Genomic DNA, 18088 nt, shown 5'->3' with positions numbered 1-18088 from the left:
TTAAAAACAAATCAAATTAACTGGCAGTGACATCCAAACACCACGATAACATAACAAAAGCCTTTTAAGAAGTTTAAAGAGAAGCTGATATATTCCAGGAATCCCTGTCTACGATTCTTTATATTGTTAAATATATATAAAAGCACACTTTTAGATTCAACAGTGACGCTTGAATTTTTGTGTGAATGCACAATATATTCAGCATAATACAGTCTAACTAAATGTGCTGTAAAGCTCTGAGATGATTTTCAAAGGTTCAAAATTTCAAAAGGTTTTATGATTTATTCTCATGTTTGATATACATTTACGCTTTCTTTTCTTTAAAGGGTACATAGTAGGGAAAAATGCCTTTTCTTGGGAGCATATATCAGGGTGTCTGAAGTCACCAGCAAGTGAAAAAACTCCCCAAAAACACAACCCTGGCATATCTTTTTAAAGATGTAGCTCCAAGTACAGTTGTTTAAATTACGCTAATATATACAAAAATGTTTAAACTTAGTAATAAACGACACACGTGCATAACTACGAGTTAGGCTGTGCACATCTCGGGCTCGTTCCACTATAGATGATCAAGAAGCATTGTTTACTAGCATCTGTTGCTAACTTAGAGCTACATTGATAAACCATTTCCCTCTTGGATCAACACAGTGGCTACCTCTATCTACGTATAAAGCTTTTGGAGTGTTTTTGGTGCGACTATAAGCTTCATTGCGTTTGCATTTATTGTACTGAATTGCACGCCTGATGTCCATGTTTTGATAACAGGTAACATAGTAAATACACCGTTATACTGGGAGGGGCTGAGAAGCTGCTGACCTCACCAGAACAGCGGGGGTGGGCGGGGTTGAGCACTTGTTCACTCTCCACCCTTCCCACAGACAGAGACTGTTAGCAGAGAGGTGGTAACATAGTGCCGAGAGACGGGTCAAAGTCTAACATCTCAGTGAGACCTCAGAAAATTGTGTAAAACAGATGTTATGATGTGCCTCCTTTAGGTTTTATATGTTAACCATGTTGGTTTAAAAGCCTAAAACCAACGCGGTTACTTTCTACACAGCCCTCATGAACAAAAATGTTTTGCCAGTACTGTAGTTGCACTTTGTGAAAAAGAGCCCAAAGCCTGTTTCTGCATAAACAGTCCCACTGAACCTTCGTCGACCCATTACTGATGTCACACTGTTCTTTCTTTTCCCACTTCTTTATAACGCCTCTGAAACGACGACGCCGAACAGGGGAAATGTTGAAAACGGGGCTCATGATTCCCAAATCATGCGAATATCTTCGTAAATAAAGAGCATTAACGGCTCACTCAGCCCTTCCAAGGAGAACGCAGTGATTAACAGTCCAACAGTGCGAGTGCAGGCCGAGAGTTTGACCCTGAACCCACCAACTTTAGTGCAGGAAAACAAATCTTTGAAATTTTTTTTTTTTGATCGAGTAAAAAAACAAACAAACAAAAAAAACCTCAAACCCGGCTGAGAAAAATGAGTGGTGGAAAAAGTCTTTTTGCTTTGATTCGCTCAAGTCGGATCCGTCTGAACCGAGGCCAGGGTTTGTGCGACTGGAACTGCAGAGCGCCGCTCAGCCCACTGATTCTAGTGCTGTTTTCAAGCGTTGGCAGGGAGAGACACCACTGGGAGGGCTCTGTGGGCTCATGCAACTCTTTATGCTTCCCTGCCCCACTTTGAGACGGTGCTCCTGGTCGCCCCTCCTTCTTTGGATTTGTGGCACTGAACCAGTGAGACTCCTTGTGCTACTTTGTGAACGCAGACCTCAAAAGCCATGTGTCTGTATGTGTTCTTTTTTTCTTTCCCAAGTAGATTCATCAGTTTTCCAGTGGCTGCAAAAAGTTGGAATTTTAAAGCGCGCGACCACATGACCTGACTGGTACGATATCCGTGCATGGAAATCAAAGATGTTGCTGGCAGAGACTGAAGAAAAGCCTCTGAGCAGCTGGTCTGTGTATGTGCGGACTAATTAAATATCGTGCAAAACTCTGTACTGTATATGATGTAACGAATAATACGAAAATACGACTCTCCTTAAAGGTAGGGTAGGAGATCCTGGATTTTGAGTCCAGCGAAGCTGCATTTTGAAAATACACAGGTAAAAAGTCCCAACCCCTTTCTTCAGACTTTCCCCCCCAAGCCACGCCTCTAGAGTACATGACCGCGCAATGCTTGTTCACGAGCACGAAGGTGCACGAGCGATGTTCTGACAGCAAGCATCGATTGGTTTGGCTAACTTTTACTGACTTTTTCTCATGGCGGATTCACAGGTAAGAAAATACCTTTCAACATCATAATGAACCTAACTAACGAATATGATTATCATTTCAAGTTACATTTATGCGTCTATGGCACGCGTAATTCGTTCACGGAGCAGGGTACGCGCACAGGGGGAAGGAGGAGAAGATTGCAGTTTGATAGACGCATCAGAATCCAATCATCGTTAACGGTCCGTTCAGTATGATTGGATAGTGTTTTTCCTGGATTGTTCGTTCTAGAGGCCACTAAAACTTTTCACTTTTGTGTCAAAACTTTTAATTAATTGGTTGCAATGGGGGTATGAAGAGTATTTCAGGCAATATGTAAAAAAATGCTCCAGAAAAAGAACCCCTACCCCGCCTTTAAAAGGAATTTTCTATATGATCGAGCCAACTGTTTTTACTTTGACCTTTGCAATAAAACTAATAAAGGAACACACAACTGATGTAGGAATCAGCAGTTTAAGCACTATAATAACTAAACAATATCTTTTATAAAAGCTACTTTGAGGATTGGCAGCGGCAAAGCATGACTGGGAAAAACATTGCAACACATCCTGCGATCCTAAAATGAACAACAACATGGTTAAAGTGCATAGTTAGAGCTGAAGAAGAGAAGGAGTCGAGCAATTGAGTACATGTGTATATATAAATAAACATATAAGGGAAATACGTGCGTATGTGTCGTACGGCACCTTCAACACCGGGAGTTCGCCACCTTACCTGGCAGTAAATATGAACTAAGTACACCAGCTCTTTAGTCTCATAGCCGTTCCGTGTCACTTCACACTGTTCATCTCCGAGGGTCAACTAAAAGAAAAGAAAGGAGAGAAGTTGGAGTGTTAGACAAGTGTTTCTTTATCTCAACAAAAGGAAGATCAGGTGGCGGTGATTAAAAGGGACAGACTTCAGCTTTTTCAACCCTCACGAACCCCTAATAGGTCCTTCATTTGAAAACTTCTAAATGAACAGACACCGGATTTATATTCATGAAGCCAGTCTGCAGGCGTGTAAAAGGCAAAAGAAAGATTTATTTTCACTGAATGACGCAGCCTTGACTCCTCAGCTGCAGCTTTACACAAGTGCTGGCAGAATATCTAAAATAAAGAAGAAGTATGTTATTAAGTTTGAAGCTACACTCCCATTTCCATAAAAGTTGGGAGGGCTGTGTAAAGTGTGCATGCACCTGGTAGAACATCAAATCAGGCGAACTGGCAGCAGTTCAGTACAACAGCATCATAGAAGGGCTTTCAGAAGTAAAAAGGTATGAAGGGGCTCATATGTCTGTAAAGAGTTCACAAAGCAGAAAAACAAGCTCCAGAGACGGTGCCGCCTCCTGGACTGTGGCAGAGAGGAAAACCCTGCTGTGGTCTGATGAATCAACATTACATATTCCTTTTTTGGGCAGCTTGACATGCGTCCTCTGTGCTGAAGAGGAGAGAGACCGTCCGACTTCTTGTCATTTCAAAAGTCGCGCATTAGTGAACATGGCATGGGTAATATGCACATCTGTCAATGCACAATTACTGTAAAACACTATAAACAAGATTTAAAGCAACACCTGCTGCCATCTCGTCATCTTTTCCCTGGAAAAGATTACTCAGCAAGAAGATCCCAGACTAAAAGCTGCACATATTACAACCTGCAGCCCACACGTGTCACCGGGTGAAAACATCTGCGGCATTATGGAGGCCCTCAACCGCTGAACAGCTGAAAGCCTAAATCAAGCAAGAATGACTTCACTTGAAGTGCAAAAAAGGTGATATTCAGTGCTACAGATGAGATAAGAAAATGTTCTACTGCTTCCAACTTTCTCTGTGGGAGATCATCACACATATAAGTGGAGCTGAAATCACCGCAGACACAGAAGCGGCCGTTGTAAAATCTGGATTTTTATTCAAACAGTGACAGTCTGGAAATGCTTGAAGTGACCTTGAGTTGACACACAGTCCCAAATGTGCCGTTTTCTCAGTCAAATTTCTGATGTGTTTTAGCCGTCTGACAAAAGAAAAAGGAAAATGGGTGAATGAGAGCAAATCTTGGGATTTCAACTGTATTAATTTACAATTCTGCTTAACTTCTGGAACTGTGGAGCACCGATAGAAAGATCCTTTATGCATTTCTTCTTCTGTGTTACTACTTATATTGCAAATATAGCATGTACAGAGCATCCATTTGAGTCTAGTTGAGCGTACACATACAGGCGGGATTCGATCCCCTTCTGCTTTATCAGAATGCGTTTTTCTTTTGTTGTTGTCATGTAAACATGCTCATTGTGGATTATTCCCCTCATCTGTCTGAAAGTGACCTTTATCTTCACTTTATTCTTGTTTATAGTGGTCTACTCTCTCCAAGCTGCCAAATATCTTTTTATTCTTCCATCCCATCCCATCTATTCGATAATTCTGCCGTCACGACAGCAAACATGGCCTTTTATTTTGTTCCAGAGTTCCCTCAAACTACTATCATTTGGACAATGGCGTGGTGTAAATGAGGCAAGACAGAAGACAAGGAAGTGATTCTGTTCCCATTCATCCAGGCCAGATTTATAAACGGCTCCTTATAGTAGAGATGTAGTAAAAAGAGTCTCCGTACAACAATATTCTTTGTGGTGGTGTCTCCGCTCTTAAGACACAAAATAGTACTGTTTGACAGTGAATGAGCCAGTTTGACTTTCTGTTGTTTACTATCAGCTCTGTTTTGTGGTCCACGGGCAACTGGAGGCCTTTCTATTTACAGAGAAGCAATAGAAATCAACCGTTAGAAATGATCCCATAGAGGCAGGCATTTAAGCAGAGTGCAGCGCTCTCCTATTTCACCGCATGGGTTTATGGGTTTGGACCTATATTCTAAGAAAAACCAGGCCAGCAGCCCAATGACAAACTGTGACTAGGAAGACAAGAACATTTGTTTTGCTTGACTGTGATCACAGCTCTCGCAACACGCTTAGACGTCTTGTGGAAAAACAGAGCGAGCATTTCTGTTTTGGAGCAAAACAAAGAAAAACTCAAAACTCACTGAAGAGACTGCATCTTTACAATCCATCTTAATGGACGTAAATGCAAACCAATGCAAAACTGGTTAAAGTCACTGAATGCAACCAGAGTTTGAGCAGTTGTAACCCACGTGTGATCACACAGCAAACAGATGGTACTTTGACACACACGACCCACCAGAACGTCACAGCAGAAAGACCACACTCCACCATGGCAGCATCACATCCCAGTGGCATCAGCCTCGGGACAAAATATGTCCTGGCACACTGAAAGGGTGTTTATGAACAGCTGGAGAAACACAACAAAGATCCTGGGACACAGCCTCCAAACTTCCCAGATCTTAAGCCATCAGCATTCAGGACTAAAAGGGCCTGCGTAGACACAACAGGACACCTAAAGAAGTTACATGTCCACATCCAACAGAGGACGGACCTACAAAGACATACAGTCAAGTTTCCTTTACATTTATTCCTTCAACACAGCCGGCAAAGAGTTTCCCCTCCTGTCTGTTTGATATAAACAGACCGGATGCTCATCTCACCAGACTACAACTCATACAATCGTATTCTCTTTGTATCAACCCTGTAAAATGTCAACATTTAGAGTATTATCCGTCTGCGGGAAAACGTGTCGCATTGTATGAATGACGGTATGTTTAGACATAGACCCGTCTTCCCATATTTCACCTGTCTTCATTTAGAAAATAAAGATGACATTTACTGAAGGTGAGTGTTCCGCTGGTCAAGTTAGAACCTGCAGACGCACTTTCAGTGCTGCAGAACTACTAACAGATCACATGCCCGCGATGACCCACAAACAGAGATGCACATTATTTTTCATCTTAGCGGGCCGCTCCAGCTGCTCCAACACAAACAAAGTCAATTTCTTGACTTTGCATTTCTTTACAGACAGTGCGTGAAAACATCAGAGTACGGTCAAAATCTTACAAAAAGTAAGCTCTCAAAAAAAGGACAAACACCCGAATAATGTCGTTGGGGACTGAATCGCTACATCCAACTAGACTCAAGTCGGTCAAGGTGCTATCCACATGTTCCAAAGTTCAATCCTTTTGCAACAGAAACAATACGGCTCAATTCCCAATAAAGCCATGCGGAAAGGGAAGCAGCTCATTAAGAATATGTGGGTCGCTCTGCTCAAGTAAAATCTTGATTTCATAACCGTAGGATTAACCGACTTAAAATCACCATCAAAGTAACTTACAGACGACATCTGTGCAGTTCTAAACTAAGACATCCTGAACACACTTGGGTCAATAACTTGATTCTCCTCCCATGCATTTATGTTGGGACTACGATGGTGGTCAAGTTAAGTGGTCGAGCTATAACCGTGCTGAGTGCTGCTGTAGCGCCAGCATGAGTAAACCAGGCAAACTGGATTTTCTTAACTATATGAACAAATGTAAACAGTAATCAAATGTAAACAATCATATACTGAGTTTGAGTTAATATTCTGCACACGGTACCAAGAGAATGAGATGAGAAGGCAGCACATAAAGCAAGAAAATCAGAACAAAAAAAATAAATAAAATGATAAAATCCTGACTAATATCAAGCTATATATAGTCATTGTTGAAAAAAAAAAATACACATCAATGGATGGTCTGCTTTCTTCATTGTTTACATGGTTGGAGAAGCACGCTCAGGAATCCCTAACAGTGAGAAAAAAAAGCCCGCCAGAAGTGGCAAATCTCGAAAGACAGCAACTCGGATACTGACAGATGTCAAACTGAACTGTCTTAAAGGCTGCGGAGCAGACCGAAACAACAATATCTTATTCAGTGAGTCCTACAGGCACACAGGGACAGGAGGGAAGCTTTGCTCTTATAGCTGCAGCAGCAGGACCTCCTACAGAAAGAACCAAAGAGCACAAACAGAAGACTTGTCATACTTACAGTAGGTCAAGTGTAGTTTAAACTCCTCACTACAGTTTCACTCCCCCCACACGAACAGCTTCACGCTCAGCTTGCCCCTCCTTATCGCTGCAACACCTGTCCCCGCTCTTGTTCTGGTCGCGTGTTTCCCCAAGCGAGAGGATGAACATTCAGCCCTGTTTTGCCGCTCCAAACAACAATCCTCCTCAGCGGAACATAAATGTCAGCTCTCCACTTTTTCACGTACGCTGTAGATTCTCCCAGTGTGGGATTCAGAGAACGTGGAGGGGGCAACAATATCCCCCGCAGCTGGTGTAAGAAGATGAGAGGCAGTGGTGCTTTGGTGGACCCCTCAACGGGACAGCGTTCCTCTCCATTTTAGCCTCCCATCCTACCATTGTGTTGCCCCATCCTCATTTTCTCTCCTTCTCTCTCTTGATGGCTTCTTTCCTCTTGTTGCAGGCACATCAACACAACTTTAACTCCCAATCTGACCAGCAGCACAGAACAATAAGAGAAGGCAAACAGAAGAAAAACATGAAAAAAGGCCGTTTTCTTTTAGTTTTGTTCCTCTGCTGACCTCACCGTCTGCTCTCCCTGTCCCTTCGCCACATGCTATTCACTCCGTTTTTTCCTCCTCTCCCCTGTCTGACATGCTGGCTCACCCCTCCCCCCCTTCTCTCCTCCTCCTATCCCTCTCCGGTTGGTACATTCCCAGGACAAAGAGAATGATGGAGGGAGAGAGAGACGACAAAAAGACGCAGAGGAGAGGGAGAAAGCAGGAAGGGGGGGTGCACATGCAGGAGAGCAATTTTCCTTCCTTCCACATGTGCAGTCCTCTGTGCTGTCCTCAAGCACAATGGCATTTTACTGAAAGCTCTCTGAGGAATCCTGCAACCCGTAGGGAAAGCACAATACTAACCGTGGCTTTGCAAATGCAACAAAAAAAAGAGAGGGAAGCTACTAGAAGTCCAGGAGAGTGAGCCCTGCATTCGAAACTTAAGGACAGCCACCAAAAATATAACCTTAACTTCCCTCTGCTCCGGTTGCAGTCCAGTATCTCAGCCAACCACAAACAGGGAAAGGATAGCAGGTTGCATCAGCTATGGAGACTTTGCGTGCGCCACCTACACATGACATAGATTAAAGAGACGTATCGCTGGAGAGCGGAGCCTAGCAAGCCAACAGCCCGGCTCATTGAGGAGGACATGTGGGTGCCAAGAGAGGCCGCGGGGCTGCAAATGCCTCCCTGTGCTGCCCTAAAAAACACATGCAGAGCGATCCAATAACAAAATAGTAAAAGCTCAAACATCATTTAAACTCGCTGTTTAAACCCATTTGTGAATCTTAACATAATTCACTTCGTTTTAACCTTAGAATAGTTTCTCTAACTAGTTCAACGTAATCCTTTCCTCCCAGTTCGCTGCGGTTTTCTGCTCCGACCAGCTGCCCCAGCAAAGCTTCCATTTATTCTCTACTACTTACGAATATCAACATGATAATGCAGTGAAGACCTAGTTTATCCAGGCCTCTCTTCTGTTTTAACAGTGACAGATTGGACGTTACATGTGGGGATGACTGACGCTCCAGGAAATGTTACAGAAGCGAACAGCATAAAGATGGACATTTTTTTTTTCTGTCTGATCCCACAATATTTGTTTCCCTCATTATGCATTAACAACATCTGTAGTTGGAATAATCAGGTATGTCGAATGATGCAGCTGTTCGCTGATAAATCCGAGTATCAAAATGTGTTTTTAGTTTGTTATTCAATGGAAAATAACATTTTAGCTCATTTTAACCTATCCAGGAGAAACATTTCTCTAAATATGAACCACTGCAGTGCACTGGAAAAAATGTCCCTCCAAAAATAAGTTAAAAAACAGCAAATACAAGACGTTTTTGCTTGAAATAAGCAAAAATAAATATGCCAATGGAACTAGTGAACTAGTGAAAATCGGCTTGTCAAGATTTGTTGAAATAAGATGTGATATTTAGGACTTTTGAGATAAAAGTGATCTTGAAATTAACTTAAAAACCTCTTCAAATGTAAAAAAAAAAAGCTTGTTTCATATGATATGTGACTCAAAACAATTTGTTTTCAAGACTTTTTCATTTAACAAGATATTCAAGATGTATTGTCTTCAAACAAGTCTATCTTGCTGAAATAGTACTTGTTATGCAGTTGCGTCTTATATTAAGTGTAATGAGATATTTTGACTAGAAATGAGACAAATATACTTGGTAAGACTTAGATTTTTTCCAGTGTGCCTGTTAAAACTCGAATGCCAAAATTATACAATATTCCTAACTGAAGCAAAATTGCAGCATAATGTGGTTAATGAAGATACCCACAGTATGATCCAGATGATTCCTCGCCAATTCCAATCATGTTGCTTTAATCGCTCTAAAAGATGAGCAGCAGCTTTCACTACATTCCCCACGAGGCACCTCCTGCTCTGCTACAACTCTGGCACAAGAGAGCTGATGATGTTCAACTGCACACTAAGAGAAAGAGCTGTTCTAACTTTTAAAAGCAGACACCGGCTGTGCACAATCACAATTCATACGTGAAGGCAGCATCAATGCGAGCTCATCACCATCCATCTAATGGGCATTTTACTGAGAATCTGAGCCACATTCATCATTCCGGTCTCAGAAGAGGCTGCAGAAAAACCTGCTGACACCAAACTACAACTGGCTCACGAGCTAAAACAAGTTGTAATGGTTACGCCAACAAATCAGGTCATTAGACAAAAAAATTCAAAACGAATCTTGATGAATTGTAATAATCACTCGTCTACATGTGATGAGAAGTTAGAGCCTCATAATAATCAGTTGTTTTCAAAGACGCAGGGATGGAAATTTGCCAAAAAAAAAAAATGGAAGGTTAACATCCATGCTCCATTTTCTACACCTGCTTAAACCAACTCAGGGTGCGGGGGGGTGTGAGGCTGGAGCCTATCCCAGCGGTCACTGGCCGAGAGGCGGGGACAGGCCTGGACAGGCCGCAAGTCCATCACAGGGCCATATGGAGACAAAGGAGACAAACAACCAACCACGCCGGAAGGTTAACATCGTGCATAAAAATAACAAACGTTCTCCCATGATCCCATTTTCACACTGTGGTATTTTTGTCAGACTGCAGAGCCGGGGGGGGGGGGGTGTTTCTGTGGGGCTTTGCTGCAGTTCTTCAGAGGTACAGGAAGTGTGAAGGGGGCTACATCTAAAATCATTACTTAAGCTATAAAAATGGATCTGGTATGAAACTGTACAATAAAATTTAGTTACAGAGAGGTTGCCGAGGGGATGAGATCACGGCTTCGAGCACAAAACAAATCCCATTACTGTAGCGTGCGTACACGCACACAGTATGAATGAAAGAGCACGATCAGATGCTGAATAACCCCCAATGGAAAGGACGCCGAGTGGGGATGAAATGGATTTCCACCTTAGTGCAGAGAGTCGATTGTCAATACGTGTGTCCAGCTAATTCAGGCCGTTCTGCACACACAGCCACACCATTACAATAACACACACCGCTTAGTCAGATAATGTACAGCCAGGGCTTCAGTCGAAACGGGTCATTAATGTGTGAGCCTTAAAGGAGAAGTTCGGCTTTTTTAAACACGGACCTTATTTCTGGCATAAAATACGTTCATCTACCCACCGATAACAGTTTGGTGAAAGTCGGCATCCTTCAGAAGATATTTAGATCCGCGTATATTTTATGCCAGAAAATAAGGTCCAGGTTTAAAAAAAAAAAAAAACTTCTCCTTTAATGGATACACTACTACTGAAGTGTAGTAGTGTATCCAATCCAGTTTGACAGAAAAAGAGGAATGCAGAAAACACCAGAAACATCCACTGTCAAGAGGCTCTCTTGATCCACACATCATTTTCATGAGGCCACAGTGGGGTGTAAAAGTGCTCCAAACAAGCTTTACGTGCATCCAAGTGAAGTAGTTAGCAGCCAGCTCAGCAGTTAAAATGTTCCCACATCCCAGGCATTTCCCCCCCAGGTCAGACAGGAGAGGAGAGCACGATTTGTCAAGTGTGAAGGAGGAAAGGGAAATAAATCAGTCTAGCCAGGCTGCAAATGCTATATCAAGACAGAGCATCACTCTGGGAGCATACAGAGCTCATCTGTATGCAGATATGAAATCATCTCGGGAAGAGGTGAGTGTACCATCTGCTTTTTGCTTTTTAAGAAAGTGATTTCTGTCACATTTTACACGGCGTTGTCTTTTTTGCTTTTACGTGCTTTTAATCAGTCTCTGTTTATATGTTTTAGCTTCCTTTTCTGATTTTTGGTTCTGTTCTGTGGAGCACTTTGGTCAACTGTGGTTGCTTTAAATGTGCGCTGCACCATCGAGGACATCCTACTGGGAGCTGCTCCGTCTCAGACAGAAAGGCGCTGCAGAAGGTGGTGGAAATCACCCAGCGCCTTTGCTTTGCCAGAGCCCCACGTCCTGCCATCGAAGACGCATGTAAGAAGCGTCGTCTCAGGGTAGCGCACGACATCGGAAAAGACTCGTATCACCCATCTCACAGACTGTTTGCCCCCCCCCCGTCCTCTGGGAGGCGCTACAGAAGCCTCTGGACTAAGACCACCAGGTTCAGGAACAGCTTCTTTACAACAGCTGTCTCCCTGCTGAACTCTCTCTCCCGGTGACCCTCCCCCCTTTTTCCTCACCACACACACACACAAGATTGTACTGCCTAAACTCTATAGTACTGCGATCACTGCACTTTTTCTGTAATTTAATGGAGTCTTAATTGCACTTGGTACATGACAAATATCTATTGACTGCACCCTAATGTACAGTTGGACACCAACTGGCCACTGCAGGCAGTGTATGACACAGAAACTTTGTTAAAAAGTGTGTCATTTCTTCGAAGAAATTTGACTTAAACAGGCTTAAAACTTAGAGGTCACAAAACCTGAAGGGTTGCAAAATGATGCCCGCTCTGAGTCGTCTACTTCTAAGCACCGCTTTAAGTGAAACTGTTCGCTCAGTAAAGCTTTGCTGTCCGCTACCTTTCTGAACAGTTCTTTTAATCAGTTTTCAAATTCTGCATCAGGATCTTGAAAACAATGCCTGAAAACTAAAAAAATAACCTCATAACGATAAAGATTAACATCCTAATCAGTATGCAGCATTGCCATTGACCAGTTTTTGTTGACAGCTAGAGGTTCAGTGCTGCTTTAAGAATCCTTCGAAGATGCTGACCTCCAAACAACAGAGGAGGTTTGTGTGTGAGCTCTGGCTGGTCTTTTGTTTTCACTAACAAGGGCAGAATGAGTCAAACAGTTACATCATCCTCAGCTCAAGTGCAGTGGATAGCAGTCCTCTGAATGAACACGTGATGGAGGGTTTGACATCATCTCTCTGGAGGACGAGCCCATCACTTTCAGCAGAGACCTATCGGAAACGTCATCCAAGTCTACAACTCAAATAAATTGATGAAGATTCAGATTTTTTGTTATCGGTACTGGATCCCACTGTGGGAGGGATTTCATCCTTTATGCAGGTCTCTTGGCGTGAGAGCAGTATGGATGGGGGGGGGGGGTGCTCCAGTCAGCGGTCTGGAGTCGGGAGCAGCTGAGAAACATCAGCTGAACAGCAACACATGGAACCAAGCTGAGGGTGTGCGCCCGTCTGCATCACACGGGTGGCTGCTCGCATACATACAGCCTGCTGCTCTCATTCATCCCAACACAGAAGTCACAAACTCTCTGACTGCATGCACTGTTGTCAACATGAGGGGGCACTCCTTCATAGATATTGATTGATAGATTTTTATTTTCGAACATGTATAAAAAAGAAAATGTATGTAACTATTTGTACATACAAAAGAAAAAGAGAAATTCTTTTTTTTTTTTTAAATCAAATCACATAAAGTGCTAATACATAACAAAACACCACACATTGTTCGAAAAAGGAATGGGAAGAAGTACAATACTTTTTTAGTTTCCCACCCCTTTTTAACTACTCTTCAGTTTCCTATGAATATCCTAATATTCCTAATATCCTAACTACAATACACCTATATAAATATATGCCATATATACACTTCCTAAATATCTAAATAAATACATAAATCACAAAAATAAATATATACTACACACATATCCTTGTAAATATAAATGTAAATATGAATATATATATATATATATAACTATCCCCATAAATAAATATATACCATATATACCATATACTAATTAAATTACAATATAACAATTAACCCTATTCTGTTCATATATTTATCCCTCATCGTCCTCCGTTAACATACTTCCTCTTCCATATACTTGTTTAAAAATATTTTTTGTACCTTTTTTTAAACCCTGATTAATTGTCACGATTGTTGTCCAACACATCCTCTCTCACGCAAAATGTTTCAGGCCACTCATCACATGCCACATTTATTACCACTGTAAAAAAAACTGTATGTGGTGAAATCCGCGTTTTCAGTTTTCATTCCTTTAAATGTCTTTAGTGCTTAGTTTTCTGTACACACCCGCACTAAATGTCCGGACTCTGGCTGAGACGATAACACTCATAATGTGTCTCTTATGTTTGTTCCTCTTATAGAATTGTAATATCAAACGTGCCCCTTCTTCTCACGCAGATCACTCACGCTCAGATTTTTAGGAGCTTGAAAATGTTAATTTTGAAACAATGGGACAGATTTTAGTATCACTTGGTGCCTGTGCGCATGTATTTATTGAAACTAGAAAATAAAATAAAACAAATATAAATGCCGTTAAAGTGAATAAAAGAGCGTTTCCTATATATTTAAACCAATCAGGTCAGAGTCCTGCTTATATGGCCCGTTTGGAAGCAGCAACAAACGAGCTGTGCCTGAAGCGTTGGCGAACTACAGCCTCCTGATTATTAACCGGTCAGCCTGTTTGTGACTCTAAGCTAATTTGCTCTGCCCTTGGTAGACTGCACAAGTCATTACTGAAATGTGCTGGCTGCTCTGTGTTTGTACAATCCCAATTCTTTAATTAGCTCTTAAATAGTCAGGACACGGTCTAAAATGGACACTGGATCTCTGGGAGAGGAATGTTGTCCCATTCTTGTCTGATTTAGGATTCTAGCTGCTCAACAGTCCTGGTTCTTCTTTGTTGTGTTCTGTGTTTCAGCTGGGGAAAGATCTGGACTGCAGGCAGGTCCGTATGTTGCTCTAAAACTTGAATATTACCTTTCAGCATTGATGGAGACTTTCCAGATGAATATGGATTTTCTGTCGTGTTTCTTGCACACACAGATGTTTTCTTTCTCTTTTGAAAGTACTGTAGACGATAGAGCAACCAATTGAGGAACATAATCCTGTAGATGTGTTTTTATTTATTTTTTTATTGCTGAACCTCTGCCCCTCTTTACTTGAGTGACTCTACCTCTCTAAGGTGCCCTTTTTATGCTCAATCATATTTGCCGATCTGCTCCCAATTAAACTATTTCTTTGCAACACGTTCCTCCATCTGTTTCTTTTTAGTATCCCTTTGTTTTCCAGACTTTTCTCCCCCTGTCGCAACTCTTCTGAGAAGTGTTGCTGCCATCAAATTAAAAAGATTATCTCACTTTCAACATTTTTATAGGTTTCCTATGTTTTATTGTGAATAAAATATCGGTTTATGAGACGTTGTAGATCAGAACGATTGAACTGGACACTCCCCTCGACGCCATTTAGGATTTGCAACCACATGCCAATTTGGAGGGCTTAGTAAATCTGGAGCATCACGAGCATGTGCAAAGGGTGCATAATCAAGTTGGGATGTCTTCAAATGACCTCATACCTCATGTCTGTATATTAAACTGGAATTTAATGTGGACACAGGAAAAAGTTCCAACTTCAAAAGACGAATTTCTTAAAGTTTTGTATTAATCTCCACAACTCTGAGACCAAACCAGTCCGTGGCGGTTGTGTGGTCCACGTGCAACATGGCAGAGCAAATGTTAGGTCTTGGATCTATTATGTAGGAGCAGTGCCGACTGGCAGCAGTGATGAAGTCGACACAATTGTTTGGCAGGTGCCTCAGCTGCACACTTTCATGCAGTCACTGTGTTGCAGGGCTGTGGGAGAGCCGAAGGGGACGGACCGAGGCGTCAAGGAGAGAAAACTATTTGTATAAAGGGAAGTTCAGAAAGAGTTCCTCCCTTCGTAGATTCACATGGTGGTTCAGGCAAACAGCCATCGCCCTGGAACAATGAACTGCTCAATATAAACAACATGTGGACAGGGTTAACAAGTTCAGCTGCTGCTACAGTAGACAGCACAATGTCCAACTTAAAGAACCTTGAATTTCATATTTGTTTGTTGCCAGACGCAGCCGGTCCATCATATCGTAAATGTCTTCCCTCTAGCGGTATTTATACAACGCAGAGAATGATCCAGTCAAAAAAAAAATATTCATAAAACACAGCAGCAATGAGCCAAAACGCTGTCAGTGTGCCAGGCCAGAGGAGTTCCAGCTAAAAGGCACTTTTAAAAGAAAATACTTTCCCAGTTACATTGTTGAAGCAAATGTTGTCACTCGACCGCCTGGCCAAAATAAGTTTTACCGCCGACTTTATTTTGGCCCGTGGACTTTGATTACAGCACGTATTAGTCACAGTGTTGTGTTGACAAGCTAACACGATGTCACAAAATTAATTCCCATCCAGAGTTGCATTCATTTTTCACCGAGATCTTTAAATAAGGATGCAAGCGTTGGAGCGCTCCGTAAAGTCTTCTCCGGCACATCCAATAAAACTCGCAATGTGGTTACCGCCTGGACTCTGTGGTGGCCAATACATGTGTGAAATTAATGTCTCCCTGAACCACTCTTTTACACAGTTTGAGCCTGATGAATCCTGGCATTGACATCTTTGGAAGATGCCAATCCCATTAGGGAAGGAAAATAAATGTATTGATGGAAGAATCAGGTTGTTCAGTCCAGTGAGGCTGTCAGCTTTAGGGCACCAAATGTTGCAGAACCTACACCTGACCAAGTGAAGCAACCTCAGATCAACCCTTTTTCCTCCCTTTCAAGCCAGGCAGTGCATTTTAGCAGCAGATTTCTTTCTGAATTGAACATTTACAGATGACACCACTCTGCCGCAGGTGGTCAGGCCGGATAAATGGATGGAGTCCACAAAAGCATGAGTGTCTCGTCATAGATTGGAGTTCACATCCAGAATGGGGGCTAGGTTTAGTCCCTCTTGTGATTAAACCCGGGGACAGAGGATGGTTTTGGAGAAATGTAAATAAACTCTTAGTGGATCTTTTTAGTATTAATGAAGACCCTCCCCCCATGATGCCAGTGTCTAAACATAAAAAAACCATCATTTAATGATGCTTTAGTCACTGCTCATACAGTGAGTCCTAAAAATGACTGAGATGTGCAGAAATGCGATAATAAACACACGCCACTGTGTGTGTGTGTGTGGTTGAACGAGGATTGTGCTGGTAACCATATTCTGAGGATTTAGATCTACACTCGGCTTCCGACAACTAATAACGGACAAGTGAAAAATGTCAAGAATTCAGAATGGATGGCATGAATTCATACATCATCTCTGACGGGTGTGAAAGTCTGACGGACAAGTACAAATGTGGGAAGTGCTCTTTGGTGAGCAGTCTGCTTTGACAAAGAAAATCACTACAAGGAATGTAATAATAATCATTTCTATTCTTTAAGAAGTTTCTAAACTTGTTTCTAGATATTCAGTAGATTCTGTACTGATAATAGTTGTTACAGTCCTGCTGTCTGGTTGCACTGGTTCTCTCACATACAACATAAAAACTTACAAACACTATTCCCCTACCAGTTAAGATGTCTGAGGCCGACACCAGTTAATCGACTATGTCTTTATCTGTGAGTGTTGCTTATGTGTTTAAGTACCAAAAATCTCAAGAAAGCCACCCAAAGGACAGCTTCAGGTCTTTGAAGATGAGGACTGAGCAAACACGTCAGCATGGTCACATGACAAAGACCAGCAGGGACCTGATCCGTCACAGCAAGCGTTTGAAGTGATTAAATGAAACAACTTTAAGGTTTACACAAAGTTAATCGATACCAATTCATATACTTTTTAAAATCCAGTTTAATAGGGTTCTAAATTTGGACATCTAATAGATTTTTATAGTGCACCAACAACACTGGGCCAAAATCAATACAGACTTCTACAGCATGATGACCTAAACATCTTTCTTAGTGCAAACTAAACAGCAGTTTTTCAGTGTGATGCCGGTGTAAAATGACCAAGAGCTCTGAAGTGCAGTCTGCCTGAAGCTTCTTTTAATTAAAAGAAACGTTGTCCGACTCATCCTGATGAGAGCTAAAGACAAACCAACAGCAGCCAACAATCTTTATACTCCTGGTCTCTCTTTGCTCCATCGTGTAAATCTCAGCTGCATCTGACCTCGGCGCCGCTAATGTCACAGATGTGGTCTTTAAAAGAATATATCAATCGATCAACCAAATTATTAAGAAAAAGGGACAAGAGGAAGAAATATTAAAAATCATAGGGACAGTTTAACACTAGGCAAAAGCACACACCATGCACAGATACACAGGTGCATTGTTGATGAATCTATCCTGGATTGGTGATACATTAAGCTTGAATGTGCAATAAGCCATATAAGCATTCTTATTATTAGGATTTTAAAAGAAAATAAAGATAATATCATTATGTAATCAGGAGATTTTTTTTTTTTAACCGGACCTGAAGGCGCTCCAACAGAGGCCAGTAAAAGCTGCAGCATAAAGTGGCAACATCACGCAAGTATCACTCAGCTTTGTTTGTACCATCACAGTCATATTATATCAATTCCTACAGTCCAAACACATGCCTGACAGTGAGAGTGCACATGACCTTAAATAATAATATAACAACATGTCTGCGCTGGCAAGATGGTGGCCCCAACGGGAGCCGTTGTATG

The 18088-nt window shown here is 41.9% G+C and overlaps 1 protein-coding gene across 6 annotated transcripts in view; it reads right to left on the bottom strand.

Moving 5' to 3' along the window:
• arhgap32b (Rho GTPase activating protein 32b) overlaps nt 1–18088 on the bottom strand; it is a 110488-nt gene that overhangs the window by 39243 nt on the left and 53157 nt on the right. For all 6 annotated transcript variants that reach the window (XM_075486586.1, XM_075486588.1, XM_075486589.1 and 3 more), the window contains exon 6: nt 2990–3076. In XM_075486586.1, the coding sequence (XP_075342701.1) occupies nt 2990–3076 (87 nt within the window). The remainder of the gene's footprint in view (nt 1–2989; nt 3077–18088) is intronic.

The sequence above is a fragment of the Odontesthes bonariensis genome, chromosome 16, assembly GCF_027942865.1.
Source record: "Odontesthes bonariensis isolate fOdoBon6 chromosome 16, fOdoBon6.hap1, whole genome shotgun sequence".
Lineage (NCBI taxonomy): Eukaryota > Metazoa > Chordata > Actinopteri > Atheriniformes > Atherinopsidae > Odontesthes > Odontesthes bonariensis.
This window is presented reverse-complemented; position numbering and strand designations above follow the sequence as displayed.